The 24,980-nt window shown below is 39.6% G+C and overlaps 3 protein-coding genes across 5 annotated transcripts in view; 2 read left to right on the forward strand and 1 right to left on the reverse strand.

Moving 5' to 3' along the window:
• The first annotated feature begins 797 nt into the window (after window positions 1-797).
• Window positions 798-4,692, forward strand: LOC121183775 (uncharacterized protein C2orf72). Of its 2 annotated transcripts, none has more exons than XR_005894231.1 (3): window positions 798-1,734; window positions 2,270-2,383; window positions 2,720-2,729. XR_005894231.1 is itself a non-coding variant. In XM_041041014.1 (3 exons), exons 1-3 carry the CDS (start codon window positions 870-872, stop codon window positions 2,815-2,817), a joined length of 993 nt encoding a protein of 330 aa, XP_040896948.1. In that variant the 5' UTR covers window positions 798-869; the 3' UTR covers window positions 2,818-4,692. The 2 variants fall into 2 exon arrangements, 1 of the variants encoding a protein (XP_040896948.1); XM_041041014.1 differs by having other exon boundaries at window positions 798-1,650; window positions 2,720-4,692.
• Window positions 4,693-5,606: 914 nt separating this feature from the next.
• Window positions 5,607-24,980, forward strand: part of psmd1 (proteasome 26S subunit, non-ATPase 1) — a 41,243-nt gene continuing 21,869 nt past the window's right edge. Inside the window, exons 1-16 of the mRNA XM_041039870.1 lie at window positions 5,607-5,772; window positions 7,032-7,075; window positions 8,198-8,271; window positions 8,587-8,756; window positions 9,025-9,233; window positions 9,573-9,716; window positions 9,965-10,191; window positions 11,575-11,635; window positions 11,766-11,894; window positions 12,035-12,123; window positions 12,229-12,307; window positions 12,424-12,597; window positions 12,835-12,946; window positions 13,345-13,541; window positions 13,864-13,959; window positions 14,644-14,708. Coding sequence (XP_040895804.1) covers window positions 5,757-5,772; window positions 7,032-7,075; window positions 8,198-8,271; window positions 8,587-8,756; window positions 9,025-9,233; window positions 9,573-9,716; window positions 9,965-10,191; window positions 11,575-11,635; window positions 11,766-11,894; window positions 12,035-12,123; window positions 12,229-12,307; window positions 12,424-12,597; window positions 12,835-12,946; window positions 13,345-13,541; window positions 13,864-13,959; window positions 14,644-14,708 — 1,886 coding nt within the window. The 5' untranslated portion in view covers window positions 5,607-5,756. The remainder of the gene's footprint in view (window positions 5,773-7,031; window positions 7,076-8,197; window positions 8,272-8,586; window positions 8,757-9,024; window positions 9,234-9,572; window positions 9,717-9,964; window positions 10,192-11,574; window positions 11,636-11,765; window positions 11,895-12,034; window positions 12,124-12,228; window positions 12,308-12,423; window positions 12,598-12,834; window positions 12,947-13,344; window positions 13,542-13,863; window positions 13,960-14,643; window positions 14,709-24,980) is intronic.
• htr2b (5-hydroxytryptamine (serotonin) receptor 2B, G protein-coupled) lies at window positions 15,671-24,524 on the reverse strand. 2 transcript variants are annotated; one of them, XM_041039872.1, is made up of 4 exons: window positions 24,023-24,524; window positions 22,911-23,510; window positions 19,289-19,489; window positions 15,671-17,982 (listed from the first exon to the last, which is right to left on the reverse strand). In XM_041039872.1, the coding sequence occupies exons 2-4, from the start codon at window positions 23,170-23,172 to the stop codon at window positions 17,024-17,026; spliced, it is 1,422 nt and encodes a 473-aa protein (XP_040895806.1). In that variant the 5' UTR covers window positions 23,173-23,510; window positions 24,023-24,524; the 3' UTR covers window positions 15,671-17,023. The 2 variants fall into 2 exon arrangements, with proteins under 2 accessions (XP_040895806.1, XP_040895805.1); XM_041039871.1 differs by having other exon boundaries at window positions 22,911-23,529.

Below are 24,980 nucleotides of genomic sequence, written 5' to 3' on the forward strand. Positions count from 1 at the left end.
AGGCTGAAACCTCTGTGTTGGCTTTGGTCAGACTTTGTGGTGATCATTTATTCATCAGTAAACAATGAGGCAACGCTACACAGATTCAGCACGTGAAGTTTTTTTTTATTTGTATTTCAATCCATGAACTCTGTGACATCTCAGACCTATAGCACCTTTTAATTAAAGAGCAGGCATGTGTGGATTAAAGGATTAGTGTCTGGAGAGCTCAACAGACTGCTGATGTAGTGAAAGGCGTTTAGGAAGTCAAGCGTCACCGAAACTGCTTTGACAAGTATGTAGAAGAAGCAGGTGAGACAGTTAAAGCTCTTGTGTTGGAAGTTGGTTCTTATGACTGTTGTGTCTTTTATTTCTTCTTTTCTTTGGGAAGCCAGGAATCTACAGCACTGGAGATAAGGAAGGACTGTTTTCCATGAGAATAGTGGGAATAAAGAAATTGTCCTCCGCACCATGAGATTTCATCATCCACAGTCCATCCCAGGAGCTCTAGGATTATTTATGAGAAGTTCATGAAAAAAATAACTGTACTCTTACTTTTTGAAGACAGTGTTACTGCTGTTATATGATCTACTTGAGGACATAAAAGAAATTTTGTTTTCAAATCAATGTTTTGTGTTTAATTACCCATTAAAGATTAACTTCATTGTCCCGGAATGAGCCTCTGTTACTTGCAGTCTGCCGGTTGACCCCGCCCACGAAATGGATCAGCCAATAGCAATTGACGCTGAGCATTTATTCCCTCCCCTTTAGTGGTGATCTGGTGACTGTGAGGAAGTTTTTCTGCAATTCACCGGTCAGGAGGGTGGCAGTGAATGGCCTGACTATTCATTGTAAATAAAACAGATCCGCGCAGCCGTCATTGCGCAAGGATGGCTGACTCGGAGTCCTTGGAGGACACGCTGCCCGAGGAGGAGAGGGAGTTTCAGAAGATTGTAGCTGTGATCGGTGGTAAAGAGAAGATTTATTTGGTCAGCGATGCCTGTCAACCTAAAGGGGTGGACGGGGATGACGCTGAAGTACTGGAAGAGTTCATACATGACATGTTTCGCAGCAGCAGCAGCCACGCGAACAGCAACGGGCAGCCCCAGTCCTCTAACTCAAGCAATCAGGACGACGCTGCGAGTGAAAACTACATCGGCAGCACGACAGAGAGAGCTAAATGTACTGATATACCTCTAACAGTGAGGCCCGGGGATTTGGATTTGAGAGCCTCTCGGGTGGAAGAGGACAGGGAGAAGGAGAAGCAGGTGACCCGCAACGGCAACGCTCCGAGAACAGCAATGAGGACAGGAAACATTTACAGCCGAAAGCGAGCGATAGACTCTCCTGTCATCGTCTTCATTTTCAGACAGATATTTGTCAGCAAGAAATCCAACGAAGTGTGCTTAAAAGAGATCCTGAAGGACGTGAGGGCGCGTACGAAACGTGCCAGAATCGCCCGACCAGCTCTGATTGGATTAATACGTACCCAACAAGAGAGCGCCGAGACGTCTCAGTGTGCGCAACTCCTGGAGTGTCTGATCCGTTCAGTGTTCCACAAACATCCACCAGAGACAATATGGACCGGCTGTTTCATCCCAAGGGCAGAAGCCCAAATGCTCAGCATCAAGAAAAATGCCTGCAAAGTCATACACTCATCTCAAACAGCAGGTGTAATAACATACATTGTCCACGTTCTTTAATTAGTTTGAAATTACTGTAATATAATGGAAAACCTATGAAATGCGTCTAAAGGTATGAAATCCTCACTTTGCCTTAACACCTGTTGTTTCTTTGCTCAAGTGCACGCCAGCAGGGCAGATGCTTGTTGCAGGAAGTCTGAACCCAGGTATCTTTAACCATGCATGAAATATTTGACAGACAAAATTAAAAACAGCTGCAGATTCTGACACTTTTAAAAACATTTTAAATGATGGGCCTGCCAACCACAGAATCACTCAAAGTATCTAAAGGAATGTAATTGGTTCTTATGGTGGTATCTTGTGAGATAAAATATATTATGGTTATGATAGGATAATTGTAAACCCACTAATGAGTACAGTCACAGTGTAAGTTCCTGCAAAAATATTTGGCTAACACTGTGGGGATTTGTGTTGGTGCACTCCATTATGTAGGTCAATCCATGACATTCACAAGACCACACATTTCTGCACACATTTTTTTTCCCAGGCATGGCTGCAAAGGACCAGGAACAGAAGGAGCATTCATGAAACAATCAGCTCCTTAGATAAGCTGCCAAATTGTTTAACGCTTTATTATTGCCTTTTAGATAATACCAGGAATAGAGGGAACCCGCTTTTCTGGCCATTCCAATGTTTGTTCTGGCCTCAAAGAAGAGGAGCCAGGGGCCAAGCCAACAACTCCTCAACCAGCAGGCAAAGAGGTAGCCACATTGTCCCAAAGTTCAGTGTGACGGAGCTGGATACAGGCATTTGCATTCCAACTATTTTTCTTTTCTTTTCTTTTCTTCATCCACTCTATGGCAAAAGACATGGATGCAGGTTGCCAGTCTATTGGTAAAACTGTCTTACTGCTATATATATATATTGATTGTGAATGTATACACAGCATTTTAATGTTAAATTGACCATGTTGCAATGACTACAACACTGCATGTAGGGAGCACAGAAAAATAGCTGAATCCCACTGCAACCTAATTTGTATTGATTTAGTTAAATTCAATTCCTCTGTAAGAAACTGTATTTTCATTGTTTTTCAGGTGACCCTGGAAGTGTAGAAGAAGGCATCCCTCTGAAAACCAATTCAATGTCTGTTGGACGTCATGTGGATGAAGAGCCAGCTGGAGGGGACAGCTGATGTCAAGACACATGACCTTTGGCTGCAGGCCTATCACAAAGGACAATCCTGTTTTTACTGTGAAGGGAAAAGTTGGCCTCATGGTGCTAAAGAGCCTTAATACATTTTACAGCGTCTCTTTATGGTACTCAATATCCTTACTGCTGAGCCAACTTGATTCTTGTCCTGAAGCAATATGTTGTTTAATAGTCAAATCTTTCTCATTTACACATTGTCTTTGATATGCAATAGTTGATCTTCAAGGGACTTATTGTGTATGTACATACAAGTTAGTCATACATGTCTTTTCACATGAATAGCACGGTTTTGCAGAGACCTTCAGACAGACTTGTATGTTAGCTTATTACAAGTGGAGACTACAGAAGGGTAAGGCAAGACTTTTTACGGTGCACACTGAAACACAGGACAAAATTACCAACTGGACAAATAGGGCAGCTGCTCCATGGGCCCCAAGAGCTCCAGGCTTACAGTGTGTCAGCTGGTTTATGCTAATTAAATCAAATATTTATTCGGGGATATACACCATCAAAGCACAATATCAACTGTATTATTTTATTAACTTTATTACTCTATCTGACTGTGAAGCCCTATTATGAAAAGGGTCCCTCTATCACAATCTAGTTTCAAGGCCCACATTATGTTAGTTTTACAGTACATAAACTCAGCAAGCTCTTTATTAGGAACTGCAGTTGTCCAATCAGCCATTCATGTACCAGCAGTGTCGTTCATAAAATCCTGCAGATTCAGGTCAGGAGCATCAGTTACTGTTCGCATCAAACATCAGAATGAAGAACGAATGTGATCTCAGCGACTTTGATCATAGCATGATTGTTGGTGCTAAATGGACTGGTTTCAGTATTTCTGAAACTGCTATCTTGGGATTTTCACACACATAATGCAACACCTTGTTGATGAGAGAGGTCAGAGGAGAATGGCCAGATTGGTTGGAGCTGACAGGAAGGCTACGCTAACTCAGATAACCACTCTTTACAATTGTGGTGAGAGGAAAAGCATCTTCCAGTGGACATAGGCTTATCAAAACTGGACAATTGAGGACTTAAAAAACGTAGCCTGGTCTGATCAATCTGGATTTCTGCTGAGGCTGTAGTTGGGAGCTTCAGAATGGTGAACAGTGTGAATCCATGGACCCAACCTACCTTGTGACAAAAGTCCAGGCTTATGGTGATGTAATGGTGTGGGGAATATTGGGCCCCTTGATGTCAATCAGTCATAATATTGAATACCACAGCCTATCTGAGCGTTGCTGCTGACCATGTAGTTCCCTTTCTGATCACAGTTTACCATCTTCTAAAGGCTACTTCCAGCATGAGAATGCACCATGTCTCAAACTGGTTTCATGAACATTACAATGAGTTCAATGTACTTAAGTGGCCTCCGCAGTCACCAGAATGTGCAGCTGACAAATCTGCAGTAATTCTGTGATGCAATCTTGTCAACAGGGGCCAGAATGTTTCCAGCATCTTATTGAATCCATGCCATGAAGAACTGAGGCTTTTTTTAGGCCATACCCAGTATTGTTATGGTGCTCCTAATAAAGTGCTCACTGAGTGTGTATAGTTTGCATATTCCTATATTAATGTGCTGAATTATCACACTTCTGATCCGGGGCTTCTCACTGCACAGAGAACAGGAATAACTGGGATTTATGAGGGGCCTACCTCTTTTTATTTTGTTCTGGCCATGGTCACGCAATGTGATGTTTTATCTTTTCTCTCTTTCATTTATGAGAATTTTGTGCCTTAGATGAATACTATTGACAATTGTATCATCTTTAACAGAAATAGTGCACTCTGCTTTTTAATGAAGGCTACAAACTGGTCTGTCTATTCATATAAATAAACACATTTAAACGTGTTTTCCTCTCTGCTGAAAAGGAACATAGAACAAATACACACAGACAACAAATAAGTGAGCAACACCAGACAGTAAAAGGTCAAGATCATGATACCAGGAAAAGCACAGTTATACAAACAAACAACAAAAGCCAGGGGGTAGGCTGCATAGCTAATAAGGCTCATCACACCAAAACGATACATATTCTACTTGCATTTTATGAAATAAAAGAAATCTTTTTTTGAGATATAAAATTTGTCGAAATGATATGATAAGAATTGTCATAACTAATGTAGTCAAGCAAACAAAACATTCTGCCTCCTCAGAAAGAAAACATGATAGTTATAATAGTTTTAACTAGATCGTTGTAAGATAAAGAACTGAGGGATAAAATCTTTTTTTTTAGTAAATGATAATATAATTGTGGAGTATCATTTTGCCAACAAATGTTGGAGACAAAGATATTCCAGTTAGAAATAACATAGGGAACTTATTACATTTTGCTGAAAGAGTGACTAAGTTGCTCATAGATCTATGTATTATAATAAGGTCTATAATATATTATAAGATCTTTCTTAATGTATCAGTGAGATTACTCTGTTATTTCTTTATTTTTTATATTTTGGAGAATATAAAGACATTTAAACCCACTGAAGAGTCAGGTTGGTACGGTTGGTGGTTGGTACACAGCATGGATGTAAGGTACACAGAAACGCCTGTCCATAAATGCGTTCAGTTACCACATTTATATAATCCCTTTTAAATACGACGATAAGCTGTGAGACAATATCCTTGCTTTGCTTTTTGAAGCAATTACGGGTTGGTCCAATGGGCGAGAATATAGAGGACAGTATAAGTTCGATCTGTCTTTTTAGTCAGGCACTAATGAGGCCATACAAACTGAAGGTCCTTTAGATGGGGACTTGCAGTGTTGAACAAAAAGGATTTAGCAGCGGCTGCGTCTGGTTGCTCTTTTTCAGATACTATAATTCTTTTTGAACTTCCTTATCTTCCCCCCAAAAACCGTACGGAATTCCGCCGTCGAGCCAGGATCTTGGGGCTGAGGAGGGAATAAAGAGCCAATCATGATAACATCAGCCGGTAAGTCGCAGAAAGTGTTTTTATTTTGGTAGCGATGACTTTAGCTAGCTTCCATTGATTTAGCTGAGTCACACAGCTAATGTAGCAATGGTCAGTTTGCCGTTCACCGGTGACAAATAATAAATCCACCAAAACATGTTCTGCAGAAAGGGAAAACGCTTTGCAATATGTCTTTGGCGCAACGAGGCAACTTCTGAGTTAAAGTTATTAAAATAAAGAATTCATAAAAAGTTGTAGTAACGTTGATGCTAACAGTCTTGGACATGATCGGTACTGTTCAAATTATAAGGTGTTCAAGTTCATTTTTATAACAACATGTGCTTTGCTTTCTTTTTGGTAACGATTCACAAAGAAACAGGTGTTATATTTTCTTTTGTCCCTTTAATAAATCCCGTTGTTAGTGCAGTTTAGAAAAACATGTTAAGGTTTATCTTTTTATTCTGTTTTTGCTACGCTATACAATGTTTTTATCGTTTGAATTTTTTATACGTTTTAGTCTTGTAACATTGGATATAGCTGGTGTGTCAATATTTGAATATTCCCGCTTTTATTATTTATTTATTTGACTAACCGGGTAAACTTTTAGTCAAATGCAACTAGCATCTAACGTCTGTAACGCTTGGAGCCCCAGGTCAAAAAACCTCCTGTGCTACTTCTCTTTCACTAGAGCTGTATTAATTGATTAGTGGATCAGCAGAAAAATAATCATTCACTTTCGGTAATTGATTTATCATTTCTGTTATTTTTCAAGCAAAAATTAGCAAGATTAAAAATAAAAAGATTTAAATTATTCTCAAATGAGAGGATTCCCTGCTTTTCTTTTTCCTATATTTTTGTTGTGTGGATATAAATATTGCTAAGTTGAATGCGACACGACCTAATGTTGATTCTCACGTTGAACAGTTTGCCTTAATGGCACACAAAGAAGAGTTAAAAGCAACATGATGTGTAATTTTGCTTATAAGGCCAGGGCTATTGATATGTGGATTGACAGTGAGATAGACCAGCTGGTTTGTGTGTAAGCCTCACTTAAAGAGTAGTCTGCACACTCGCGATCCACAAGCAAAGCAGTACACCCTCTATGTGTTCTATGTTAATATTTTGTAATTCACTGTTTTTCCACATGAAGTAAGGCTCAAGTGGTTTATGTATAGTAAAAACGTTTCATATTTAAAATGTATGTATTGATGTAAAGGAAGCTAAATGAACTTTTTAAATTAAGCAGCCACTTAATCAATTTTGTTTTCCTTTTTTTTTAGCTGGAATTATTTCACTCCTTGATGAGGAGGAACCACAGCTCAAGGTAAGAACTGGCTGCAGGATGGTAGATCAAATGTCTGGGGATGGCAAACTCCCACAAATAGAGAATTTCATGTCATGTCGTGTAAAATGCTATTTACGTGCAAATGTAGTTTTACTTTCTAGTATAAGCGCACAAATTGCAGGGCACTGGCTCTTTGTGAAATAAGGATCAAGAGAGGCTCCTGGAGGTTTTCCTTAGAGCTTTGAAGTGTGGTATGAAGTCCTCTTTTTACAGATATGGAGGCACAGGCACGTATCGGGAAATAGTAACATTAGTAAAGTTATATTGATCTCTGTCCTTCATATGCATTCTTTGGTTTCTCTTCCAGTGTATGATGGGCCATGAAACTAAGATGCTCTCACTTCTGCATGCCTCTGACTGTGTGTCAGAAATGCAATACGAATTTAAAACTTAAAACCTTTCTTAAATTATTGTTATAGTCAGCTAGATAAGTGCTACCCTTCTAAATTCATATAAGGCTTGAATAATATATCACCGAAGTATGATATACAACAGCAACAGACTTCTGGTACCACGGTGCTCTAAGGAACGGTACAGGAAGTCATTCCTGCCGCCCGCCATCAGACACTATAACACATCTGTGTCTGTGCTCACAAACCTGGACTAATGCATCATCTAGGGTGCGCTATAAATCTCAGTTATATTAACTGTATATATATCTGATATATATATATTGTATATGTATATATATATGTACGTGTGTATATATGTGTGTATGTATATGTATATGTATATATATATATATATATATATATATATATATATATATATATATATATATATATATTTATATATGTGCAATTGTCTGCTGCTATGTGTGTGTGTGTGTGTCTGTATGTGTATATAAGACCCCCTCCTGTATATATTGCATTTCTCTTACAAATTTATTTTTCCTTTATAGAGTGTATTTATTGTCTCCTTGTTACTGCTGCTACAAACGAATTTCCCCACGGGGATTAATAAAGTATCTCTATCTATACACCTTCACATCAACTTTGTTCATGGGCTCAGACAATGCAAGATGTACTGAAGAGTAAAGATCTCTGTATGTAAAGGTAACATGTAGATGATGTGAATGCAGTATCTCTGTTTCATTTGCAGGAGTTTGCTCTGCACAAGCTAGACTCCATTGTGAATGACTTCTGGGCTGAAATTTCAGGATCAGTAGATAAGATGTAAGTACTACTACTATGAGCTTGGAATCCAGTGCCACCCCCCCCACAACAGAGCAGTCTGCAGTGTGCTCCATTTTCATTTTCAGAGTAATGAATATGCTTGCAATGGGTGTGATTTAGAGGATTAATGTAGAGCAGATCTCTGACTACTTTCTAGTATCAGAATTTGCTGCACAGTGCTACAAATTGCTCTGTGGGTCATGGAAAAAACAGTTTGTGTAGATTTGGTAATATTGATACATTCAATAGTGATGCAAAATTATCTTGTTAGTGCAAATTTTCAATCTAATGTAACCATTTGTTGTCGACTTACAGCGAGGTCTTGTACGAGGATGAGACTTTTCGGAGCAGAGAATTTGCTGCCTTGGTGGCCTCTAAGGTTTTCTACCATCTTGGAGCCTTTGAGGAATCTCTGAACTATGCTCTTGGTGCTGGAGATCTCTTCAATGTCACGGATGACTCAGAATACGTGGAGACCATCATTGGTGAGTGAGACTTTCATGCTTTTTTTTAGTGATCATGTGACATTTTTGTTGTTTGGAGACTGCTTTCACCCTGATACTCCTGTCAGTGTGACGTAAATAACTTCAGTAGAAAACAAACATGCCTTACCCTCAGCTTAGAAAACTGGCAGTACTTCTGGTAGGGAATGCCAGTAAATAACATGAAGAATAAGATACTAACTTGAAGTAGGTTGTTGAATTCAGGAGTGAAATGGAGACAGTCTTTTCATCCCTTTTTTGTGTTTGCTAGCCAAGTGCATCGACCACTACACCAAGTTGCGGGTGGAGAATGCCGAGCTGCCAGAGGATGAGGAGAAGAAAAGCATCGATCCCCGCCTTGAGGGCATTGTTAACAAGATGTTCCTGCGTTGCCTTGACGATCACAAGTACAAGCAGGCCATTGGCATCGCCCTGGAGACCAGACGCCTTGACATGTTTGAGAAGACCATCTTAGAATCGGTCAGCATTTATTGTCACTCACAGCTGACGTGACATTCATTTGAAATATCTACTTCTACCTTTAATATTGAATAGAATAGCCCTAAGTCTTGTGCAAGAGCCTAGCATACTTTGCACGATAGTGCCCCAGACCTCTGACAGAGCTTACAAGAATCAGTTTATTCTAATATAACAAATGGCCTAGAATTTGTCATGGTGACCCTGACTAATTTTGCTGTACATTACTGATATAAGCACAAGAGTCCAGATTTTGATCACTGCTGCTGACTGTCCAGAATTATCCCTTCCATGTCATGAAACACACTGATAACTTTCCTCTTTCTTTATCTTCTCATGCAGAACGATGTGAGTGGCCTCCTTGCCTACAGCCTGAAGGTGTGCATGTCCCTGATGCAGAACAAGAAATTCCGTAACGAGGTGTTGCGGGTGCTGGTCAAGCTGTACATGAACTTGGAAAAGCCTGATTTCATCAATGTCTGCCAGGTAAAGATCAAATACTCAGGAACACTCAGAATTATTGTAACCACTATTCTGATGTTAGGTGCTTTTTTTAAACAGTCATTAGTTGTCTGGGAGTTTAAACATGTCCTTTTATACGTACTCTTTCACTTAAGCTTAAGAGTTATAGGTGCTGCTATGCACTGACTTTGTGTATTGCTCTACCTTTACAAAACTTGATTTTCCAAAATACTGTGAACCTCTCTAATCTTTTCTTCTCCTCACCTCTCTAGTGCCTGATATTCCTGGATGACCCGCAGGCTGTGAGTGACATCCTGGAGAAACTCGTGAAGGAGGACAACCTGCTGATGGCCTATCAGATCTGCTTTGATCTGTATGAGAGCGCCAGCCAGCAGTTCCTCTCCTCTGTCATCCAGAACCTTCGGACTGTTGGAACACCTATTCCTGCAGTCCCTGGCTCTACAAACACAGGAACTGTGCCCATGCCCGACAAAGACAGGTGGGCAGGGGAAGATAACAAGAACACACTAACACCTAGGTCGAAGCACTGTGTCTGTGGTTCCTGTTCACAGGAGCATAGGTCTTTTTCACTGCTAATGGGTCTGATTTGGTTCTTTATTTTATTGGTGTTTTCTGGTTTTAAAAAAAGAAAAATGGTTGATATGAGCCACACATTAGTACAGTATGAGTTTTACATCATATATAAGTAGTCAACTTTTCCAGGATTTTTTATATCTTTCATATTGTAGTCTCAGGGAAAAGGTCAATTTCTACATACAGTCTATTTTGTGATCCATCATCCTTTGATGGTGAGTTTGCCTGCAGCCACTTCTGTAAGGTGGCTTTCCTACTCACAGCTAAAAGAACTATATAAAGTTATTCATCCTGGGCCATGAGTTCGTCTGGGATTTTGCCCAGGTATAACAAAAGAGCAATGAACTTCTTTTCCAAAAATGTGCCTTATTTCTTTGGCAATCTCTCGCCAGTATGAATGGATTAGATTAGAGAGCAGCCCCAAAACACATGAAAATGGTCTGCCATTGATTTACCCCACTACCTCCTACATTCATCCTGTCCTTGAGAACCCCTCTGTATAATTTTCAATTATGGAGTCACAAAATATTGTATTATGTTCTTCCAGCAGAATTCTCGCCAGGATCTTGAGTTGGATAGTCCTAGCTTGACCTTTCCAGATATCATTCCAATCATCTGCAGATGTATCCGGGACCAGTTTCCCTCTCTCATTTCTGTTTGACCTGGGCAGTAGAATACATTTTGAAGTTTTGTAATCTGTTATGTATTTGTGATCCAAGATGTTTGTTCTCTTTAATCTTACACACGTCAGTGAGTATACTGATCAAATTAGGTTGTGTGCCCACTGCCTGAATCTCATATCTAGACCAGGTCGTTTAAACTCTGAATCATATGCCACTCATTTCAGTATTCTGGCATGCTTCTCAAGGTGAAACTTTTTCTGGTCTTAAATGATAACCTAAGGGCAACTGATATTGGTTATTGTAAATAATATTAATATTAACAACGTTGCATTAATTTCAAATCTTTCCATTTGGCTAAATAGACAGGATTGTACTGTTTAGACTGTCTATGAGTCTACAAACCTTCATGATGTCTCATATGGTTGCCCATAGCTAGTGACAACTGTGAAGTCAATAAGGAAATGGTGACACTAGGAAGGTAACCAAAAACTCTGTAAGTCCTCAGGCACTATGCAAAACATTGAACACACAGTAGAGCGATTCAGTACACAAGTCAGGAAATTCAGCCCTACATGCTTTGTTCTTTGGTGTGCGTCTGTTTTTGTATAGCGTGGGTCAAATTTCTCATTATGATCCAACACTTTTTTTTTGTGTGTGTGTTACAGTGATGCAATGGAGACAGATGACAAGGCTGGCAGCTCCCCCGCTGGGAAGCCAGTAGAAACGGTAAGCTCTTTATATTGTTTTGTACAGGAGCACTTTTGTGATACCAGGTGCTTGTCATTTTTCTGTGTCTAAATAGAACAAATGTGATTTGGTTGACAGACCATCATATTGCTTCTCTGTGTTTTTGCAGAAAGATGAGCCCAAAGACCAGAACGCCAAGATGATCAAAATCCTTAGCGGGGAGATGGCCATTGAGCTGCACCTGCAGTTCCTAATCAGAAATAACAATACAGATCTAATGATCCTCAAAAACACAAAGGTAATGTAGGCTAGCAACAAGATGAATGGTTGAACAAACTATTGTTTACATGGTCAGATGAACTGCAGATTGTGTCACTGAATGACACAATGTGAATGAGCTTCTACCTGAGCCGTTTTTTTTTTTCTCCGTCCTTCCAGGATGCCGTCCGAAATTCGGTGTGCCACACAGCCACAGTAATAGCCAACTCTTTTATGCACACGGGAACCACAAGTGACCAGTTCCTCAGGTAACTGCTGTCAGAACACAGCAGTCTATTTCATAGATCACATAGAGAGAAACATACTTACTCCAAGTGACGATTAGACCAAAGTTTTTGTTTGTATTTTTGTAGAGAAAACTTGGAATGGCTTGCAAGAGCCACCAACTGGGCAAAGTTCACAGCTACAGCAAGTCTGGGTGTCATCCACAAGGTATATTTTTGCCACTATGATGATAATGTAATGCAAATTTAAAAAAAAATAATACATGATAAAATTTATTCCAAAATCTCTATTTAATTTTGAACGTAACATGCTGTGTTTTTCAGGGCCATGAGAAAGAGGCTCTTCAGTTAATGGCCACCTACTTGCCCAAAGACACCTCCCCTGGCTCAGCATACCAGGAGGGAGGAGGCCTGTACGCTCTGGGGCTCATTCATGCCAACCATGGTGGGGACATTATTGACTACCTGCTCAGTCAGCTCAAGAACGCCAGCAATGATGTAAGTTTTTTTTTTAAGTTCACTTTGAATGCCAGGTTATTGTCAATAGTTGTATGTGAATCACAAAATGATGGTGAAAACAAGGGAATCATTTTTTTTTTATTAAGTAGTAAAGCATGTTAATTTATGTCTTCAAAAAGTGAAGGGCTTTAGACTTAAAAGCCAGAGCGAGATGCGTGTAGCTTATGTTCTGTGTGTTCCTTCCCTCATGGTCTGTTTTCTTCCTTTGCTGTACAGATTGTCCGTCATGGTGGTGCCCTTGGCCTTGGTTTGGCTGCGTTGGGCACAGCTAGACAGGATGTGTATGACCTCCTCAAGTCCAATCTGTACCAGGACGATGCTGTCACTGGTGCGTAGTCCATCGATAGAATCTCTAAAGAAGGATTTTCTGAAAAGCAGGGTGGCTAACCAGTTTGTGGTCCTCATTGTTGTGCCTCCTGAAAAGCCTTTTAACAAAAAACACCAAAAATCATTATCATTTTTACTAATTTTATTTTTCTTCCTGCTTGCCTTGATCTGATTGTTAAAAACTGAATGATGAATGAATTGGCATTGAAACTGTGTCTGTGAAAGAATGATTTGTGCTCAAACAAATACAGGGCAAAAAAGGTTTCTATTGTATGCTACAGGTAGTGATTTTCCACGTCTCCAATATGAATTGCTGATTAATTCAGTTTAGTAATGTACCAGTAAGCCTCTGTTGATTTAAAGAAAAAAAAATGCTGAGAATATCTTGTAATCTCCCAGGTGAAGCTGCAGGCCTGGCTCTGGGCCTGGTCATGCTGGGCTCCAAGTCAGCCCAGGCTATTGAGGATATGGTAGGCTATGCTCAGGAGACACAGCACGAGAAGATCTTGCGTGGCCTGGCAGTGGGAATCGCCCTGGTCATGTATGGGCGTATGGAGGAGGCCGATGCCCTCATTGAAAGCCTCTGTAGAGACAAGGTAAGGGTGAAATCAGAGAAAATTATGTACACCATGAGGTCATGAGATACTTTATTTTCCAACAACAATGAAGATGTTGTAGCACTGGTGTATGCATGCAGTAACACAACGCAATGTTTGATGCATTGAGTCCTGTATGTACGCATAAAACCCAGGCTGTGTGTGTATTTCATGTCATATGGGAGGTTCTTCTTCTGTACTGTGTGCTAGACTCCCTTCAGTTAGAGCTTGGATGTGGGAAATTGCTCAAATTATGTTGATCTTAGTTGTCCATCCAGACACAGAGTCTCAAAGCTCTGCTTCCTTTCACTGTCTTTGATAGGACCCCATCCTGCGGCGCTCTGGTATGTACACTGTGGGAATGGCCTACTGTGGCTCGGGGAACAACAAGGCCATTCGACGCCTGCTACATGTCGCGGTGAGTGTTTCCTGTTTGGTCTTCTTCACAACACTGTATGTCGCTGTGTGGAAGACAGGTTTATCATCCTGGCAGTGAAGCAGGTTCCAAGTGCCAGGGCTGCGTAACTGTAGCTGGCATCAGAATTCATAACACTCAGTTTAATCTTGTAATTTATGTTTGTTAAAAAAAAATGATGCTAATTTATCTTGTACTAAAACATTTGATGGGAGTAAAACATTTGCTTACTGTTAAATGATGAGACTCACATTCACTTTTAGCAGAGGACATCAGTGTTGCTGTGAATGTTTGATTGACGTTCTGAATCCATTAAGTCCAGAAAGCTTTGGTTAAAACCAGAGCTAATTGTTAGAACCACCAGAATTTAGTATTGGAGCTGACACTGAAGCACTTTAAAAATAACTGGTTTGCTACATGGTGGTTCAAAATGATGACACTGCAATTCAAGGATTGATGTATATGTCCTTCAATGTGCAAACAGAACATATCTGAGAGGTGTGAACAGTTCAACATATTGCCCTGTAGGTGGTGCCTTTTACTAGCTAAAGCTATTAGATGGTGCGATAGTTGAGCATGTGCCTCATACTGTAAGCCATTAGGGAGCTACATTGTTGAAGTTAATTGCATTTGATGTGCCTTAATATTAACTTTGGTTATTTGACTTCTTTGGTTATCTTACATAAGGTGAGTGACGTGAATGACGACGTCAGAAGGGCTGCTGTTGAGTCCATCGGCTTCATCTTGTTCAGGTAAGAGTTTCACTGTATATTTTCTTTACATCCGCCATTCTCTTTGAAGTCTCAGAAAGAAGTTTTGTTTTGGTATGTCAGCCGTGGAGAATCTTGTTTATTAAACATTTACTTCTGAAATAGACATTGTACAATATTGTTGAGGTATTGTACAATATAGGTTGTTGCAGTATGTCACTGAACTATTTGTACTGTTTCCTGCTTTCTATACAAAACTACTCTTAAACAAACTCATTTGTCCTTATTAGATGGGGAGCCAGTAAAAATACTGGCTGCACTGACTTGTTACAAACAAATGGTGATACTGCATGTGCTTATGCACAATGTAGACACAGCACTGCAGTCAGGACCATTTCAGTCCTGTTTTTATCTTATTTTAAAGATCAAGCTTTTTTTTTGTTTTTGTTTATTTTAGTTTCTTTTGCTCTGGTTTGCCCTAATTTTTAGTTTTGTACTGCTGATGAAATCAGCTTAGACATTAACTCCTGCTCCTTGGTGTGAGAATATAGATTCACTGTTGTCTAGAATTTAGAATAACTTCCTGGTCTTCATGGTAGGTATCCCTCTGTCAGAGAAGGCTGAACGTTCTTGTCATTGTCACTTACACATTTTCTTCCAGGCTATTTATAGGGATTTAGCCATCAGAGACCAGAGCAGTGCTAAACAGAGAGCCTAGCCAGTGCACAGATATCTTGGTGTACATTTTTAAGCCCAAAAAAGGCTATGTGATATTCTGTGTGATCAATTGGCCGCTAGATAAACCTTGTGTAAATCTTCGCTGTGTTTAGAAAGACTTCTGAACCAGAACAATTCAGTTTGGCCTCCTACTCTCCAGCTTCCCACCCTAATGGCTCAAGGATAACTCCACTCCCCCAACATTCACACTTGCACAAAAGCAGGACACCTCCAAGTTTAAATGTCTTACATTTCTGATTTTCTTACTAAATCAACAGTTTTAACAATGAGAGACTTGGTCAAAACAAAAATAAAACAATGACACACTCCACACTTGTATACCAAGCTCAGGGAGCCCTATCCAAATCTCATATTTCTTGCACCTTTGATCAGACACTTAGTTTACAGTATATTTTGTTAAGGCTGTTTAGGTTAATATGTATTTGGAGACCTGCAGTATTCTTGCTTTAAAAAAAAAAAGCTACAATCAGACATTATCAGGCATTAAGGGAGAGGAGAAATTGCTGCTGAATACACAGTGCTTAGGTTTTCTTATTTGTCCATTTAAATATGCAGGCCCCTGGAATTGTTACAATAGTCTTTTTTATTAAATAACCTCTGATGGAGTTTATAGTTTGAAGAAAAGTTGTGTATGGTATGTTGAGTCTTGCTGATAAAATTAAAATAGTACAAGAATATAGACGTTGACAACATTGATAAAGAACACGGATACTCAAAATTGGTACACATTTCCTTCAGTTCAGCAACACAGAAAATATTTTATTCAACACATTTAGGTTTCCTATCATTTTGGATTTTGTTCTTTCTTATATACAGTATTTAATTTGGGAACCTTTAAACATGTCAAAAAACATCAGGCTGCAGTACACATACAAGAGCATTTCCCAAAGGTCCAGCAAATACAATAAGTATCATTTCAAGAGTGCAATGCATTCTGTGTGTCTGTTACAGAAGAGATTTGAAAGGCAGAGGTGTGGTTGTCTTGAAATAGAAGCATGTGGTCTGAGATGGTTTACAGCATATTTAGATAGCCCAAGTTAAAAGGATCAGCATAGGAATATATTGAATACTGCCTTCATAGAGTTTCAAGGTTGTCATGTCTTCAGTCCTCACATTTTTGCCTAGTGGCCAGAACGTTGCTGAGTTTTGACCTTTTGACTCTGTTTGTGTTCTCTATAAATTGTCTTACTTTAAGATTTCAGAGTGTTAATGTGCCCTGTCACCTGCTGAATAATATTTAGACCATATGTATTCATAAATCTAATGGAGGGGGTTGGCTTATGGAGGAAAAGTAGGACTTTGTGTGTTTGTCCAAAATGACATAGTTGAAAAGATTGCCTTGTTTTGGTTTGGTTATAAAATATTTCTGAATTAAACATCAGCAGCATTAGATACCAACAGGTTAGATTTTGTTGTGTTGTTGTGTAATGTACCACAAATCCAGGCCTTAAGTGATTTATTGATCAAATCGAGTGCAGCAGCAGGTTCCAATCATGCATTTTGAATTTTGATGGTGGGGCTAGCATTTTGTCCTTAAAGAGATAAAAAAGATGTTTGCACCATTAATCTGATCCTCTTCAAGTGCTCCCTATATTTAATTATAATCTTTTCAAGTAGCTCTACACACAGCTAACATGTTCCTCCTGCTTACCATCTTCATTTTCAGTCAGAAGAATTGTGTCTAACACAACACCACTGGATGATTGTACAGGTGCTTGCCGGCACCTTAGTGGACTTTGGTAGCTCACTGCTCCAATGCCATTTTTCATTCCACGTTTCATGAACAGTTTAGAGTTTTCTGCCATGGAAGATCTGAATGAAATCCGTGTAAGGGTCCGATCTGCATTTGAGGCCCTTGGGTGGCTTCCTGGCCCATGGCTAGCACAGTTTTTGTAATCACAAGTGATGTAACGTGTGAACGCCTCCCTGAAAGTTTTGTTGAATAGGGTGTAGACCAATGGGTTGATACCTGATGACACATAACCAACCCAAACAAAGATCTCCATGAGGCGGGTGATTACGTTAATGTCACAGCTGGTGCATAACACAGAGGTGATGTTAGTAATGAAAAAAGGGCACCACATTACTACGAACAGAAGGAAGACAATGCCCAGCACCTTTGAGGCGCGCTGCTCATTGCTCAGAGTTTGCATTGATTTCTTCCCCATTGTTGACATTCTGCGAAAGGATATTTCTCCTCCTGTAGGTGAGTTTGTTGTGCCTGCGTTTGGTTTTTCTTGCATCCTGGGAAGTCTGCTGTCCAGCATGTTCAGTTGCTCAGCTTGAGGTGAGGTCACACCGTGTTCCTTCTGAAAAACTGTGGAGACTGTCGGGTAGCTGAAGCGCTGAGTCACCTTTGACCTGAGCAAATAAACCTTTTTGCGCAACACCTGGACAGTAAGCAGGTAGATGACCATCATGATGGTCAGAGGGATGAAGAATGCTGCCAAGGAGCCAAACATGATAAATTCCCGGAAGGTGTCTGTTTTCAGCAGGCATGTGTGATTACTGTTGAAGGTGACGTTGTTGGGAAGAGGATAGTTCTTTAGCCCCTTAATTGGTATCGGGATTGCAATACCTGGAAAATGACAACAACAGTTAGTATTTGCAGACATTGAAAATTATGTTTCTTATAATGCTGATGAATTGCTAATGAGCTACAAACATTTTAATTATTTAGCTTTTAATGTTTCAACACTAGCTACAGTAGTGTTTTTTCAACTCAGGAAAGATGTTCCTGAGTTTAATTTTTCATTTCGTAAGTATGGTAGTAGCAGTAATTGAAAATTGGTTCATGTTTAATGAAAGGATAGTGTAGGGAATAACAAAGCAAGTTCCTCTTGCAGGTATTCCTTTTTGTTACTTAAAATCAAGTAATCACCCTAGGCCTACCGTGATGCCTCTTAAACCAATCAACTGTATACAGTCAGGCTTAAAGCTCTTCTGTTGTCCTCATTGTTAAGTGCTCCTTCTTTCATTCCGTCTGATCCTCTGGTTTTGCTCATGAAATGAAGCTCATATGAAACCAACCCCTACAGCCAAATGGGCTGTGTTTTTAGCGGCCTGGGCACTGAGCACTAAGCAGTAATGTAAGCAGAAATTGTCCAAATTTCCTCTTTAGTTTCTTGCTGGAAAGTTAAAATGATTAGCCGATCTTGAGTTATGAACCTCAGCACTCATATAAGGCGGTGGATAAATGCACAAAGATGCTTCTTAAAACCGACCAATCAGTTTTCTACTGGCAAGGACTACTAAGTAAGAATCAGCCCTTCTTTCTATTCTTGAAACTTCAATTCTCAAAACAACAAAGTGACACATTTCATCGTCTGTGCAAGGCTGTGGCCCTTCAGGTTTTACAGGTGGTTCTTTAAAATTCCCTCTTCTTTTCAAACGACCCTATTCCTACACCTTTTTAGGCCACGTAGATTGAGCCAGAAATACACAACAGCCAAACATTTTAGCTATTTCTGTTGAGCTCCTCACTTACATGGTGCTTTTCTCAGGCTCTAACCATATTGCACTGATTGGTAACAAACTGTTCAGTGTTTAGTGTTTTTGCACTAAACTAGTGCAGTTTGGTTTGGATGGACAAGTTACATTGGCCTTTGGACAAACTCCAGTCTCTCATGAAAATTGCCTGGGTTGTCCCCATCAGTAACAACTGTAGGATTCACTGTGACCAATGCCCTTCACCCATCCCAATTCCCATATGCATTGTAGCTGACACGTTGCTGTTTATGTAGTATCTCCTTTTACTGCATCCTCCAAATACTCTAGAAATAAGACTTTTCCTGAGAAATAACTTAATCAAAGTAAGGACTGCCAGAGAGAAATGTAAAATGTGTGTTAAGGAAAGTTTAGGAAATCTGAATTAATGTGCTTACAAATGGATATGAGCCACACCAATGCAATCTTCACGATTGCTTTGGCTCTGGATTTGTACTGGCTGTGTTGGATTGGCTTCTTGATGGCAACGTAGCGATCCAGTGAAATGGCGCATAGGTGCATGATGGATGCGGTAGAAAACAGCACATCAAGGAAGAGCCAAATGGGGCAGAGGAACTCCGGAAGAGGCCAGTCAGAGTCTAAAGAGAAGATGAGAAACAAATTAATCCAGTTAGACAGTAAACTGTTGTCTTGGAGGTTTTAGTGTCTCTACAATTAGGAACTCCTATAATGTATAACTACAATGTATAACCCATTTTCATTCCAAAAAGAACTTGAGCTTTGCACACTGCCAGTTATTGGAAATGTGCCACAATGGCAAGAGATTAGAAGTAGCACTCATGCAAAAGATTGGTGTTTGTTTATCTCTGTGAGGAATGACTTTACTGGAAAAAGGAGGGTTCACTGACTGTTTATGGAGCTAAAAGCTCTTTATGTAGATGTGCTGGAGACTATGCTGAACAGTAGTGTTTATTTTCTGTTCCAGGCGTAAAATTGGCAAGTAATTGTTCTGGCTTTTGTCCCGTCACCCATTAACATTGCAAAAGACTTTTGTTGGAAATATTCCTTTACATAATTTTCTTTTGTTTTGCCACCCTCCCCTTCTTTTCCTTGCACCACTTTCTTGTCACACTCTGTGGAATTTTTGAGTCATTTGATTAGGTTTCATCTGGTTGGCTAATTTGTTGACAGATACTTCACTTGTTCTCATAGTAGACCCTAACCCTCTACCTGTTTAGTTGTGTGTTTAGTTGCATCCCTAATTCAATAATTCCCTAATTCAATAAACCATGTAGCTTTTTAAAGGAACATATATTTGTGTTTACATTTTGTATTTGAGAACCTGCAGTGAGGAAAGAAAAATAACAACACAGTTTTACTATTGTTTTTATGGTTTACCTTTGAAAATGTCCTTGTTCAACCAACTGCCAGCCTTTTTAAAATACTTCTTGGAATGTTGGACGTCCAGCGCTTTCTGGTTACTTGTGTAAGAATTACAAAACTTATCATTACCATTATTTCAATTTTTATTTTTTTTTAGTCATGCCTAACAAGTTTAGAAGGATAAAATGTCCCATTTCTTATCATCCCAGAAATGTCTGTATGCTGTGGTTTTCTTTTTGTAGTATTTTTGTTCTGATATATTGTGTTTAATTAACAAATCAACTCATATAAAGACAGAGTACATTTCACAGTACAAAAAACCCTCTGACCCACTTTAAATAAGAGAGAAGTGATTAGAGAGATACAGAAAGTTAATATTTAATTGTTATGTTAAATAATAAGTAGAGGGGAAAACTTTGACTCATTTGGCAGTGTAATAAGTTGTGAGGCGATGCCTTGCAGGTGCGACACTTTAGGAAGGAAAACCAAATAATGAGTCCTTTCAAAAAAATTTTCTTGATAGTTTTCTGTCACGCAGTGCTATATGTCACACAGCTCTCCTTTTAAACATCAGACCTGACATTTCTTTTAAGGTGTTGCCTGTACGCATTGAATTCATCTGTCCCACAGATGTGGAAAGTGACGGGCACTGCTCACAGGTGCAACTATAATCCAGTCACATTCTTGTCTCGGCTTTTCAGGTTTAAGTTTAAGCTTTTTTTTTATTATTACCTTGTATACTCTCCCATAATAACCTTCACCATTTATCTAGAGACCTTTATTTCTGCCAGCCTCATGGTAGTTCTGGGAATTGGGGAGTGTTTTATGCCTCAGTTATGTTCTGCTGGTTAACTATAGACACACGTACCCTGTCCTATACTGCATTACTGCATGCTTCTCATGAGGAACCAATCCTCCATCTCGCAGTTTGCCTGTCCACTCTGTTGATAGACCTGCTATGCTTCACACCAGCATTTCACACAAACACTTTGTGCATGTTTATGTCCCCGTGACCTCTCCTTTCTCACCTCAGCACTGAGCTTCATCTCCCTAAAAAGGAGAGTAATGACAGCTGCTTGAGTGTGGAAAAAAATATTTGCCAAGAATATATTTCCAAGATTTTATTTTTTTCCAAATGCAACATTTTAGCAGAGAGAATTATTGCTGTAATAAAGAGAAAACTAATCTATGAAAGATTATATTTAATGTCATTAGCTGTGATAGTATATATATTTTTTCCAATTATTACATGTAAGAGAAATCAACCATTTTCAAACTTTTCAGTTTTTACCAAATTCAGACATTTCATGTTGCCATTTTACCAACACCAAAGATGAAACTGGTGTATTTTAAATGAAGCTGTAATCTCATACTTTTCACAGAGAAATGCAATTGGGTACACATGAGTGCTTTTACACTTCACTGCGTTGGTTCTCAATCTAAGGGTCAAGTTGAAATTCTTACCCTTTTTTTTTTCCATTTTTCTTCTGATGATATACTAGGCACGTTTTTGTCTCTCAGGTTTCTCAGCCTCCTCAATTGAAGTGGACAAAAAATTTTTAAACTGCAACAGTCATAAAACGTTAGGGTTAAAGGTTAAAAATAATCACTATTTAATGTAAAACCCTGCCAGCTTTTGGGCAGCATGTAGATGGGCAGATTTATCAGAGGTATAGGTGTGATAGATTAATTGCACGGGTCTTGCGTATGTAGTTTGTGCATTAAGATAAGGTAGAGGAAGGCTGCACCTGTGACCGAATTGACTTGTGCAGGCCTTTCAGTTTAGCACATCCAGTTCTCGTGGAAAACGTATAATTTTAGGGAGTCAAGACTACAAATAGCCCATTGTCACATTATTCTCTGCTTGAATGTGTGTGAGATGTAATTATGATCTGGCTCATTAGCCTCCATTTGAATTACTGGGGTATTAATGCTTGGCTATAGCTCTGTATTTTGTTGTGGTTTAAAAACATAGACAATAGGAATGTAAATAATTTCCTCTGCAGCTGTATTTAAACAGCACTGTCACTGGAATTTAAATAAGGTCACCATTTGCATGTTTTTCTTTGCGTAATGATCTCCCTTGACCAGTAGTTCAATCCAAGCCATGCACTGCCAGAGGAAGTAGAGTGTTTGTTGCCCACTCCCTCTCGTTATATTTCATCTAGAATAATTTGTTTAGAAATAGTTGCGATTGTATCTGTTGTTGCTCACAAACTATTTTTATCCTCCTTTGCTACCCGTAAGTATGCTGGTTTGTTCTTCTTGGTAGATTATTATAGGTCATAAGAATTAAAATTAAATTTTCCAACGAAAAGGAAAATTGAAAATTGTCCGCAGCTGGTTTTGTCCCATCCTACAGACACACGCTCACTTTAAAATGTTGTTCCCCTGAACATTTATTAATAATAGTTTGCTGTGTTTCATAGGTCTTTTATCCAAGGCTGTTTAGAACCAATCAGCCTGTAGGCATTAAAAACAGTTAAAAAATAGAGAGGTATCAAGGTAATGTTCATCATTTGGTTTAACATTTTATCAGAGTGGTGCCAGGGAACTGTTCAGGACATTTTTCTATCGGTAGAGTCATGTTTTTATTGTTTTTGTACTGTACAGGTTTATTTCAAAGATAAGAGATAATATCAGGTTTTCAAACACAAGGCTCCATGCTGAACTTACTGTAGAGAACAGTGACGAGGGCAATGGGCATCACTAGGAGTCCCACCAGCAGGTCAGCCACAGCAAGGGACATCAGAAAATAGTTGGTGGCATTCTGCAGCTTCCTCTCAAGGGACACAGCAAGAATGACCAGAATGTTTCCTCCGATAGTGGGGATGATCACCATGACAATAAGCAGGGCCGCCCATTTCAGCTGAACCCCAGACTCTTCTCCTGGCCATGAGCTGTTAGTCTCGAGTGGAGCCGCGACTGCCTGAGACATGGTGCGGCAGAGGATACAGCAGGCCTGAGCGTGGGTCGGGGCTCTGATCTTTCTGGTGTTGGACACTCGGTCAGCATGGTCACTGGGTCCCACGGGCGAGGGCAGAGGGTAGGGCGGGACAGCTCAGGGTCAGTAAATAGGGTGCGTCATCCCTTGTGCAGTGTACAAACCAAAAAGAATAGCTGACGATCAGTAGAGGATCCACTGAAAAAAAAAAGTTCCAACACTAAACTCCAATGCTGGCAGTAATCCCAACACGATCAGTACTTCCGCAGTGAAATGTTAGCAGGGGTCCTCATTTTCCCAGGCAGCTGAAACTCTGTCATCCAATGCATCCTCTTAAAAGAACAAACCACTCTGTTAGGGGAACATCAATACCTTGTTACCCATTTGCTTTAATTTGTCTGAATGATGGCATAATAATGAGAGATATTTAGGGTGACAAATGAAGAGAGTCTTTCCTGTGTGGTTATTATTACTGTTTCCACATTACGGCAAAGAAATTTACCAAGTTGGAAAATATATGGGGTATAATAACTTACATGCTTTTTCCAACTCTGTTGTCTTATTCAATAGTTGATATTAATTATGAAACTAATATATGAAAGGTTAAAAAACATGTCAAAGGTTTAAAACAGAGGTTGGGTTATATGAGGACTTAAAAACCTGTATTAGCTTTTAGATGAAAGGTACATGACTTGTCTCAGTGTCTACAGTCTAAATTTGCACGTGTACAAAGATATATACACCTTTTGGATGTGGAATGGATTTCACAATATCACATTTGATCAATTAAAAAATGAAACACACTGACAATAAGCATCATTGTGATTTTGTAAAAGTTTCTTACCTGCACATGAAGGTAGTTGTTCTTTGATGTCTCTTAAAGTGTTTTCCAAGCCGCTGCTTTTGTAACTTTCATAATCACTAACGCAGCGTTTTGTTCTGGAAAACACTGTAGCCAAGCACCCAATGCATTTCGGTCTTTGTACACCACTTAGGAGATGTTAAAAGAGATATTAAACTATCTCATCTTTATATTTCCACCCTCCCTGAATAAGAATGTGACAGAGAATGCCCTCCCCCAGCAGCAAAACCTAAATCTGTCTGTGTCTCAAGCAGTCCATGATGTGGAATTTGTTTTGCTTCCGCATGTTGGAGGAACCCCCAGTCTTGCTTCGCATCACCTACCGCGATCACAGGTTTAAAACTTTCAGATGTTGTGGCTCGCCTGCCTCTCTCCCAGTCCCAGTCACTGCCTCGTGTTCACAGCCTGTGATCAGCTCGCACACTCTCTGCCGTCTTGTTCGCTCTCTCACTCTCCCCTCCCTCCTCTCCGTCATGCCCATGAGTCAGGCTCTGTACAAAACAGATGAATGTCTTCGTGCTGGCAGCATGCCAGTGGTTCTGGGAGGTAATTTCCTTCAACATAGCCGCCCCACTGTTTATATTTGTCACTTTTTGTTCTCTCCTCCTTTCGAAGCAAGCAGTGGTGGGGGAGGTAGTAGTGGTGTACGGGGGAGCAACCAACGGTGTGTTGGTGAGTTGCTTGTACACTGTAGCTTTCCCATGTTGTCCTCGATGAGCTCACATTTTCAGGCCGCAAAATTCATTTAAATACAATCCTTATTTCCTTCAGATGTTTAAGTTTGAAATTTAGACCATATTTGTTTTTTGACTTTGATCTTTTTGCCCTAACAAATCAAAATGTGTATTCTATGTGTGCACTCATTGTTTTAATTTTAAAAGCAGATGAAAGACATTAAAAGACCTAGAAATAAACGATCTCAGGAGTTTACAGTAACCAG

The sequence above is a fragment of the Toxotes jaculatrix genome, chromosome 6 (assembly GCF_017976425.1).
Source record: "Toxotes jaculatrix isolate fToxJac2 chromosome 6, fToxJac2.pri, whole genome shotgun sequence".
NCBI lineage: Eukaryota > Metazoa > Chordata > Actinopteri > Toxotidae > Toxotes > Toxotes jaculatrix.

Bases quoted from the DNA above. Each gene is read 5' to 3' on its own strand.
- LOC121183775 (XM_041041014.1), top strand. From the start codon at position 870: ATGGCTGACTCGGAGTCCTTGGAGGACACGCTGCCCGAGGAGGAGAGG. The intron at 1,651-2,269 runs GTGTAATAACAT...ATTGCCTTTTAG, and splicing joins ACACTCATCTCAAACAGCAG to ATAATACCAGGAATAGAGGG. The intron at 2,384-2,719 runs GTAGCCACATTG...ATTGTTTTTCAG, and splicing joins CTCAACCAGCAGGCAAAGAG to GTGACCCTGGAAGTGTAGAA.
- htr2b (XM_041039872.1), bottom strand. From the start codon at position 23,172: ATGTCTCAGGCAGTCGCGGCTCCACTCGAGACTAACAGCTCATGGCCA. The intron at 19,490-22,910 runs GTAAGTTCAGCA...TCTTCTCTTTAG, and splicing joins CCTCGTCACTGTTCTCTACA to ACTCTGACTGGCCTCTTCCG. The intron at 17,983-19,288 runs GTAAGCACATTA...GTCATTTTCCAG, and splicing joins GGTGTGGCTCATATCCATTT to GTATTGCAATCCCGATACCA.